Source organism: Seriola lalandi, unplaced genomic scaffold, assembly GCF_002814215.2.
Source record: "Seriola lalandi dorsalis isolate HSWRI2012SDOR001 ecotype SW California unplaced genomic scaffold, Sedor1 jcf7180002055004, whole genome shotgun sequence".
In the NCBI taxonomy this organism is placed as follows: Eukaryota; Metazoa; Chordata; class Actinopteri; order Carangiformes; family Carangidae; genus Seriola; species Seriola lalandi.
The window spans coordinates 259768-270551 of NW_019525548.1; the positions used below are offsets into that span (position 1 = coordinate 259768).

At 41.6% G+C, this 10784-nt stretch overlaps 1 protein-coding gene across 2 annotated transcripts in view; it reads left to right on the forward strand.

Annotated features, from left to right (window-relative positions):
* slc29a4a (solute carrier family 29 member 4a) overlaps nt 1-10784 on the forward strand; it is a 22020-nt gene that overhangs the window by 777 nt on the left and 10459 nt on the right. Inside the window, exons 2-7 of one of the 2 annotated variants that reach the window (XM_023397209.2) lie at nt 1500-1886; nt 7359-7490; nt 7654-7767; nt 8684-8812; nt 9979-10053; nt 10152-10420. In XM_023397209.2, coding sequence (XP_023252977.1) covers nt 1652-1886; nt 7359-7490; nt 7654-7767; nt 8684-8812; nt 9979-10053; nt 10152-10420 — 954 coding nt within the window. In that variant the 5' untranslated portion in view covers nt 1500-1651. The remainder of the gene's footprint in view (nt 1-1499; nt 1887-7358; nt 7491-7653; nt 7768-8683; nt 8813-9978; nt 10054-10151; nt 10421-10784) is intronic. The other variant, XM_023397210.2, reaches the window with a different exon arrangement.

The following is a 10784-nucleotide window of genomic DNA, read 5'->3' on the forward strand; positions in this document are numbered from 1 at the left end:
CATTTCACAGTATTATGAATGGACTGTGTTTACGCACATTTTCGCACGGAATAATTTTCCTTGAACTTTGTACAAATATTTACTGTAATATTTACTTCATTTACATCGACGCTCTGTTTTCAATAGACTCACATGGAGTGAAGCAACACGACACTATGAGACTATCCAAATCTTTTCCAACTTTACGCAATAGGTGTGGTTTCTTTGGTAGTTTTTCCTGGTGTGACTAATTTGACTAATTGCATTATTTCTGTACAGAGATAGGAATGCACTATTTGATAGATTCCCCCGCCCCCTCCCCGTCCACCTCCACCTCTGAGAGTGAGAGAGGAGACCTTCGCACCAGAAGCTGCACTAACTAGAAAGGGCGCCCGCTCTGATCCACAGCGACATGATCACTGCCTGTCTCTTATACACATCTGGGGGGTGGGGGTGGGGTGGGGGGTTAATATAGGATCTCATCCTAAAAACTAAAAAAAGCAGCTGTGTTGCTTCATTTTCTGGGCCAGAGTGGAAATCTAACGCTCAGGGCATCAGAGGTGAGCAGACTCCATGTGTGACTCCCTGTGTGTTTGTGTAACCACACAGGTCAAACACAATAGATGAGCTTTTGTGTGTGTGTTTGCATATTGAACAATGTCAATACCCATTCATATTGATCTAGCTTGCAACAATATAATTTCCCTCAAGGTTCCCTGTTGACAGGATGAATGGAAGCAGCTGTGACGACAGGAAGGACACCTGCTGATAAATGTTTAAATCCAAACACTGGGAGTTTTTGCATTACACTGTCAAATGGGTTTAATAGTAGGCGAAGATGTTCACAATAGAGATGAAATAATTAGTTGATTAATCAATTAGGCCTGATTGATTGTTTCAGTCATTTTTTAAAGCACAGATGGCGACTATCCTCCTCTTCCTCCTTTTGTCTCATCTCTATCCCTGTAAATGAAATGTCTTTGGGTTTTGGTTGTTTGTTGTTTGGACTAAAGAAGCTGCAGAAGAAGCTAGTAGCTTGTGATGTGCATCTTGCAATATTTTCTGATGGTTTACAGACCAAACAACCGATCAATGAATCAAGAATGTGATTTATTAACGGACACAGAGTGAATCTACTGATTGGTCTGTTATTTGATTGATACATTTAGTCTTAAAATGTCAGAAAATAGTAATAAAGGCCTGTCACAGTTTTCTTACTTCACCTGCTGACTTAACTTAAACAAGTAATTGATCATTTAAACTGTGATGAATTAATTTCGTAATCGATTTTCTCTCCTCTGCATCGTCCAGTAATAATATGATATAATGCAGTGCCTGTTTATTGAATGCAGAGGTGCATTTTCACTGACCTTGTCTGCCACCCAGTCATGCCACCTCTGTTTCTCTCATTCAATATGCCGCTCACACAAACACACACACAGCAATCTTATGGCAGATTTCTTCTTCTCTTACATTTTAATTCTGTTTGTGCTTCTGTTTCCTGTTGTTTCCTCCTGCAGATCCTCCATCATCTGAAGGTCTCCCTCCTCTCTTCCAGGGCGTGTCACTGGGATTGTGTTTACCATGCACACTCCCCACAGTGCGTAGCTCGTACAACCGAGAGGAGTGTTAAGTGTGTGTGTGTGTGTGTGTGCGTACTTGAAGTGAAGACATGGGGTCAGTGGGAGCAGAGCGCCGAAGGCCCACGCCAGTCCAGACGCCTGAAGAGAGGGATGTGTGGCGGGATGGAAGCAGAGCTGGATGGAGGGATGTGGGGAGGGAGGGCTGGAGAGAGGGAAGAGAGAGCAGCGTGGTGCAGAGCTACAGCTTCGACTCGTACCAGCTGGAGGAGGAGGAGATCAATAAAGACGCCCCTGAGCGAGGAGTGCTGGCTCTGTCCGAACCTGGTGAGGGAGTTTCTGTTCTGACTAACTGTGTGTGTGTTTACGTGTGTGTGTGTGTGTGTGTTTACGTGTGTGTGTGTGTGTGTGTGTGTTTGTGTGTGTGTGTGTGTGTGTGTGTTTACGTGTGTGTGTGTGTGTGTGTGTACTGCCTTTATAAATAAACGGACATGGAAGGAAGGAACAAGATAGATGTTTCAACAACAACTTATCAAAGTGAAAAACCACAACAACAGAATATCCTTCTCCTCTAAAACACAGAGATAGAAAAGAGTTATTTCACTGGTTTCCATTAAGTTCAAAATGTCATTTTTTTAATTAAACAGCTCTGTTTCTTAATGCGTTAAATAGAGCACCACCAGCACCACATTTTTACATTAAACTCTGTATGTGTAAGGATGCCATCTGTGTATTAGGGATGTTGTGATGTTAGTGTCAGGCCGGGACTCAAAGCAGGACTCAGACTCAGAATTTAGGAAACAATAGGCTTTTATTGAATTCACCAGAGACCTCAGACAGAGTGATAAACAAATGGCTATAAAAAAGGCTAGACACTAACTCTGAATCCTGAGGAACAAAAGACTCCAGGAGGAGGAAAAAGGTTCTAATCAAAAGAAACAAACCGATTAACACAAAACGCTCCGTACGGAGGAAAAACCTGACTACATAAAAATAAACCAAAATAATCTACTCACGCTATTAAGCGGAGGATCTAGAATAATTAATAACTGGGCTACACGAAATAAAAATCACTCATACCGAGGATAAACTAAGATCTATGGAAATAGGCTAAGGCAAGAAATACAAACAAAAATTCACTCAAAGAGGAGAATTACTTTTCAAAATAAAACAGGAAATGACAGGACAAAACAAACCCAGGACAAGACAACCTCACCACGGTGTGACAGTTAGACCATATTCACTTGGCGGCCATTTTACTCTGATGTCACGCTGAGGGTGGGAAGCCTGAATTTGTCAGATGTTGAAAGTAAAGACAGGCCGCCACTGGAAACATTGCAAGCTAATGCTAGGCTAGCAAACGTGAAGTTTGCAATTGACATAAATTTCAATGTTAGTTGTCCGATGACTCATTAATCCACTGGCTTGTGCAAACATTAAACATGAACTAATATTATATGGTTTCATAATCAACCTGCATCAATGACGCAGTAATATGACAGTGGAGCAAGTGCATCCCTGCTAACTTAACCGGGTGAATAGATAGCAAGGAAGCTAACATTACATTGCTAGCTTGTTCACATCCGGTGTGTTTTACTTCCATGCTGAACTAAACGTGTCGAGATCAGCGTTGATATTGCAGAATTACTTTATTTCTTTCCTATTGTATCATGTGGCACTATCAAACAGTAATGTTGGCTCAGGAGTGGTTGAATGCTAACATTAGCTGTTGGCTAACGGGAGCTAAGAGGTTATCAAAAAGGTTGTTTTAGCTTGAAATATGGGTCGAAGTCTCTTCGGATTTTTCTTATCTATTGTCTTTTCTGTTGCTCATCGTGACGCGTCAAATAGAAACAATTCGTCAGAGTCACTGTGTTTATGACGTGTAACCTGGAACACAGCAGTGCAACATTATCCTGTCACCCAGAGGAAAATGGCCGCCGTGTGAATTTGGTCTATAATGATATTTTTGTATAATGTTAGAAAACCTTCCATTCAAATTCATCCTTAACTTTGTTTTCATGGTGTTTTTGGCTTTTTTTGGCAAATGAATTAGACTCAAATACAAGTGTGACAAATAGAACAATTATACATTAATGGAGAGTGAAAAAGAAACCGGATGAATTGATAAACAAAAGGCTGAACATCTGCCATCATATCCAATATTAATATGATATCAATATTTCATTCTTTAAATACCACGGTTATTGTCAGTACAGGTATATCGTGACAGTTTTTCAGTTAGTCCCATCTGTTGTTAAAGCACTCCCTGTTTAACTCAGAGTCGTGTGTTAGCAGTGCTGAGTTTACAGGATTCGTTGCTTTGAGTTCTGGCTGCCTCACCGCGACCAGACCCGTCTCTCAAATGTTACTCAACTGCTGCCATGGAAACACCCACAGAGAGGCTCGAAGATTACGCACAGTTTATGCTAATGTTCCCGAGAATGTTTTATCCACTTTAGAAAAATGGGGAAATGATGCACAACAGCTGAGGCAAAACTCCAGTCGCCACCAAAAGGGCAGATTAGTTTTTATTTTTTACATTTTACATTTAGTCGGCTTGTGCAGTGTGTGTGTGTGTGTGTGTATGTGTGTGTGTGTGTGTGTGTGTGTGTGTGGGTGTGTGTGGGTGTGTGTTTATGTGACGATGGTTGAGGCCAGAGTGAATGAAAACAGTGATGGGAGCACAAAGGATGTGTATGTAAACCATTGTGGGCAGGCCTGTTAACAGAATAATTGCTGTGTTGCCTGGTTACTCCGGTTGCACAAAGGGCACGTTAATCAAATCCGAAGTGACCGAGGACACACAGCGAGGGCCTTTGCCTCTGTCTCTCTCCTCTTGTTGCTGTCAGTCTCCATACCTCAGTCTGCAGCCAGCAAAAAATAAAAGGAGTATGCTGGTTCCACACGGAACGAGTCTGTCCTTTTCCCTTACAAGCTCAGAGAAGGCGGACAGACTTCATCCGGGCCTGTCGTTAAATATATTTTTCAGACGAAGGTGGAGAAGTCTGACATGTTTTCCCTCAGTATTCCTCCGCGCTGGCAACGTATGTCCGTCCGTCTGTCCGTCCCATTCTTGTGGATATCTCAGTAACGCCTTGACAGAACCTCTTCAAATTTGGCAGAAACATTCACTTGGACTCAAGGGTGAACTGATTCGATTTTGGGGGTCAAAGGTCAAAGATGAAGAGCGTGGTGACCTCAGAAACGCGATATCTCCGTAAAACCTTGAAGGACTTCCTTCAAATTTAGTAGAAATGTTCACCCGCACTAAGGAGTCAACTGATTAAAGTTGGGTGACTAAAGGTCAAAGGTCAAGGTCACGGTGATCTCACAAAACAGGACTTTGGCCTAATGAATGCAATATCTTGAACTCCTCAAGAGAATCCCTTCAGATTTGGCGCAAACGTTCACTAGGACTCATGAACCTCATAGACCTGTGAACATGTAATTAAATTATTCCTTCAAATAAATTCAAACGTAACCCATACAGTCAAATGAAACAGAGAGCTGTGACTTATGTGGCCATGCATCAGGATCAGAGTCTTTATACTGTCATGTGCGGTGTTGCTGCACTTAGTGTCTTGAATATTGACAGTCAGACAAGGTTGATGTTGCTCCACTTGTTTCTGCTGCCTTCACTGCCACTTGTGTTTAGCTCGCGGATGAGTCTGAGTTTGCTGTTGCTGTAGAGTAAGGCTTTTTACAAAGTCGGCAAACAGCCTTATCTTTGTTTGTAATCTTGTGCTCTAAAGTGTAGAACCCAAAATACCTCCACAAACTCTAGTTCCTAAGTGCTTTGGTGTTGCCCTGTACCTCCTCCAAAAAACAGCCCCGAAACATCAACATCAGAAAATAAAAATCCATCCTAAAGCACTTTCATGTTGTTAGTTCCTGCTCTGAAATGTCAGTCGCAGTGTGAGCAGTGTCCTCTTCAACGGATTCTCTGTTAATGAGGTTTGACTTTCTGCAGGCGCAGATCTTTTCCTCTGTCTGTGCGTCCATGATGACGATGTGTGACTCAGTGGCGGTTCCAGCTTGTATGGTGCATTTTTTATAATAATATTCCTGTGATATTATTCCTCAAAACAAACCGTTAATCCTGCAGATATTTCTGAAAATATTCTTGCAACAAATCATAACATTCAAAAACTAAATAAATGATAAATCCCATTATTTACAATCATAAATACCAAAATGAAGTTTGACAAGAAAAGCCTCTGTCTCTCTTATATACAGACGAATAACAGACAACCAAAATCACTAAACTGCAGAAATCCTTCATCCCACAAATAGATTAACAAGAGAACCTACTTATTATTATTATTACAACCTTCAAACTAGACACACTCATTCTGAATTGCACAGCTGTCATTTGAAGTATGACATTTCTTGCTTTCATCATCAGTTAGTACCAACATTATATACTCATAAATACCAGAATAAAGTAACACATCTCTCTATATCTATATATCTCCATATAGGCCTATAGATAAATAGATACCAATATAAACGAGACACACACAGGTGGTGGTGTGCAGACTAGTTAATTATTCTTAACCATTTCACAGTATTATGAATGGACTGTGTTTACGCACATTTTCGCACGGAATAATTTTCCTTGAACTTTGTACCAATATTTACTGTAATATTTACTTCATTTACATCGACGCTCTGTTTTCAATAGACTCACATGGAGTGAAGCAACACGACACTATGAGACTATCCAAATCTTTTCCAACTTTACGCAGTAGTTTATCGACAGAAGTCAATGACCCACACAGACGAATAATATATATAGATATAGAAAACCAATTCTATATCTATATATCACGATTTCACAGGATTATTAATGAATTGTGGTTTATTTGGTAGTTTTTCCTGGTGTGACTAATTTGACTAATTGCATTATTTCTGTACAGAGATAGGAATGCACTATTTGATAGATTCCCCCGCCCCCTCCCCGTCCACCTCCACCTCTGAGAGTGAGAGAGGAGACCTTCGCACCAGAAGCTGCACTAACTAGAAAGGGCGCCCGCTCTGATCCACAGCGACATGATCACTGCTCGTGCTAACGAGACAGTTTGCTTCATTCTGAACAAATGTGCTGCTGTAAGCCTGAACTGCTTCACATGCTGTGTGTCAAGAAACAACAGACCCGGCAGAAATGCAAATATGGTCGTTAAAACAGATAATTAGTTATAAGATAATCACAAAGATTATTGCTGAGCTAAGTGCAGACTATCACCCATCAACAGATGAGGAGGAAAATCATTTATCAACCCCAGTTTGCATAATAATTAATTGGACGAATCATTAAGCTGTGACATTAATGATTGGGATTTTTTCTCCTTCCGTCTGCTGTAAAATCTAAATGCTCAAAAAATGATTTGCAGCCATTAATAGTCGGCTCACAGGATTAGTGAAGGATTATAAACAGTTATATAAAGAACCTGCACATTGCACTTAAACCATGAAACTGAATCAGCTGCACAACACAAAAGTCCTACTTGTGACTGAAACCACTCGTGCAGATTGTCCAATGATTCACCCACATTTCCTGTGATCAGTCTTTAACCAGCACAACAGGAACGAGGAAGCTGCTCCATCAGCAGAGCCGCAGCTACGCCTCTGCTCCGCTCTATCAGCATTCATCCTGATTAGCTTTAATGAAGACGGAGCGCGTTGGTTTCAGACCTAATTCTGATGTCTTGAAGTCATTTTTTTATCCCCGCTGCTTGAGCATGATTTCATACTCTTTTAATTCTCTAACCCTTGACTCCCTCATTCCGGTCCCAGACTTTGAGGAGCCGATCCCTGACGACCGTTACCATGGCATCTACTTTGCCATGCTATTGGCTGGAGTGGGTTTCCTGCTTCCCTACAACAGTTTCATAACAGATGTGGACTACCTGCACCACAAGTTTGAAGGTATAAATATACATGAGCACAAATAAACCCACGCACGTTCTTACAAAATCAAACAAAAAAAAGGGGGATGCATGAATTTTACAGACACAAGCAATTGGACAGAACGCATTCATGTCCAACTCCCAGGAGTCACGGCTCTTGTGTGTTTGTGTGTGTGTTTCAGGCACGTCCATCGTGTTCGACATGAGTCTGACGTACATCCTGGTGGCTCTGTTGGCCGTCATCCTCAACAATGTGCTGGTGGAGAGGCTCAGCTTGCACACCAGAATTACTGTGGGTAAGTCAGACAGGGACAGACGAACCTCTAATTGTGAAATGTCTCTCATTATAGGAACTTATACCGCTACTCATTTATTAATGACCCTGTGGGAACCTGAGGGCTCATCAGAGCAGAGTACACAGAGCGAAAATGAGAAGACAGTATAAAGAGGAAGAGAAAAAAAAAATAATTCTCCTGTGTATTTTAGTCACAAACTGTCTCAAACAAAATTTGCCGAAGACTGTGAATTCACAAGGGTCTCTCTTTCAAGATCTTACATCATCCTGAGTTTTTCAGCTATCATAACATTTCACAAAGCTATTAAAGCAAACCATTCACATATAAGTATGCACATCTAGGCAGATTTGACATCAGGTTTGTAATAAACTGAAGTGTGATACTACAGAGATTAAATGTGCTTCAAAATTGCTCATTTAAAAGCCGTTTTTTAAAGATTCTGCGTCTTTGAAGTGTAAATATTTCTTCATAGGACATAAGTAACATAAAAATATTAAAGCAGTTCATCCTATCCGTATATAACAAATCATTTTTGAGCAAAAAGTTTGAGAAAAAAAAAGTTCTTTAAAAATGTATGTTCCCCGAGGAGAGGTTGGATTTCTCTGCACATATACGCTGTAAGTAAGAGCAAGGTTTCACCACTCTACCCTCTGCAGCTCAAAATAGCTCTGCTTGCATCCTTGAGGAGATGTCTTTTGAAGTGTGTTGTCTGCACAAGAGCTCGTCTCTGGGGGATAATGAAGTCGAGATCGAACTTCAGTCGAACGCACCAATGTTCGCACACCGGCTTTTGTCAAATATCTGTTCAGTGCAATCACAACATGACCTAGATCAGAGACGACTCCTCACTGTCCATCTGTCTGTCTGTCTGTCTGTCTGTCTGTCTGTCTGTCTGTCTGTGTTTCTTTGCCTGCAGGTTACATCTTAGCTCTGGGGCCGCTGGTCTTCGTCAGCGTGTTTGATGTCTGGCTGGCAAAGTTCACCACCAGGCAGGCGTACATCGTCAACCTGGTGTCAGTGGGAGTGGTAGCCTTTGGATGTACAGGTACTACTAATGCTTATCTATCTATCTATCTATCTATCTATCTATCTATCTATCTATCTATCTATCTATCTATCTATCTATCTATCTATCTATTCGTCTGTCTGTCTGTCTGTCTGCCAGAAAAACAACTGCTAATTAATGCTAACGTTGCTCCATATCTGCTGGATTTATAAGTTAGCCACTGTTAGCTAACAGTCGGGCTGCTACTTTGCAGGCAGCTGTTTTTAGTGAATTAGCTCTAACTGCCCACAACAAAAAGGCCAACAGACCAAGTCAACAGCTAGCTGGTGAAAATGGAGGAGCATTTAGCAGCTATTGTGCCAGACATTTGCCTGATGGAGACAAAAACAAAAACTAAAAAGGAGAGTGAATTTTGGACGTACATTAGCAACTGTTTGCTAACATATTTGTTAACACAAAGTCGGTGTGTTTACAACCTGTCTCACTGCCCAACTGGTCAAATTATCAATAATTGTAGGTTTACTGTAAAGAGTTGAAACATATACTCCAAAACCTTGAATCCAAGTGTTTTATTTGCATGTAAGACATTTTGAATATAAAATTTGTTGAATATTTTGATAATGTTGACTTTATTGCACGTCAGGATTTATGGCAAGTCTCATGTGGTGGATATGGATGTTATTACTTTATGTTTCATACAGTAGATGCAGCTGTAGATATGATAAAGATAAAGACAGAATATGTAATATACTGTAGATACATACATTTTCAGAAAAGTCAGACTCACTGTGGAGCTATTAGACTGGACTGTGCTACTGTAAACATGTTGATAATCCGTCCACCTCCTGTACTGTGTGCATATGGACTACTGTAAATGTATGTTATCCTTCAGAGCTGTCAAACGAACGAGCAGCAGTGTCAGCACAAACACAAACACAAACACAGGAGAAGCTTGAGTCATCAGCTGCTGCTAATGACTTTCATACATTGAGCCAGCCTCCTTGTTGTTACCGTGAGTGTGAACACAGAGTCTTTCAGCCGACAGAAATAACAGTTTAATTAATTGAGGTCTGGAGGTCAGAGCCGCCTCTCTCTAGTGATGAGTGGAAGTTCATGAAGCGACATCTCTAAATAAAGTGTTGTGTTACAGTGTTGACTGTTAGGCCACTGTTTGCTCTGATAACCACTTCCTCCTCCCTCCCCAGTGCAGCAGTCCAGTTTCTATGGTTACATGGGGATGCTGCCCAAGAGGTACACACAGGGCGTGATGACTGGAGAGAGTAAGTACCGTCACTCAGACAAAGATCTCCATCTTGTGTATTTTCCTCTGTTCTTACTCGTCGACCTGTCTGGACTCCACCCTCTCCGGTCTCTCCAGGTACGGCCGGGGTGATCATCTCCCTGTCCCGCATCTTCACCAAGCTGCTGATCACTGACGAGAGGAGGAACACGCTCATCTTCTTCCTCATCTCCATCAGCATGGAGATGCTCTGCTTCCTGCTTCACCTGCTGGTGCGGCGCTCCCGATTCGTCCGCTACTACACCAACCACGCCCAGGGCAAAGGCCCGGGCAAAGGTCATGACCCACGTGACAACGGGACTGGATACAGGGTTCACCATGACGTCACTGCAGAGGAAGTAAGATTTGTAAGTCTGTGGACACTTTCTTGAACATGCTGTGTTTGTGCTGTGTATTCAAACAAGCTAATCGGTTGTTTGTGCAGCAGGTTATTATGACCCATAGTTAGACTTTGTTGCTAGGCAACATGTAGTGGCCGTAGTAATTATGACAGCAGCAAAGGCAGAAGTGCGGTGACGAAGTGTAAGGAGAGGTTAGGTATGGATGGGATGGTCAACAAAACACAGTAATATGACATGAGCGGTGTTCGATTCCCATCTGGAAGCAGCAGTTTATGAAAGTTAACTACGTTGTTATTATTGTAACCATGACAACAAAGATAATCTAATGTTGACCCAAACAAAACCCTTACCCAAATTAAAACAGTGGACA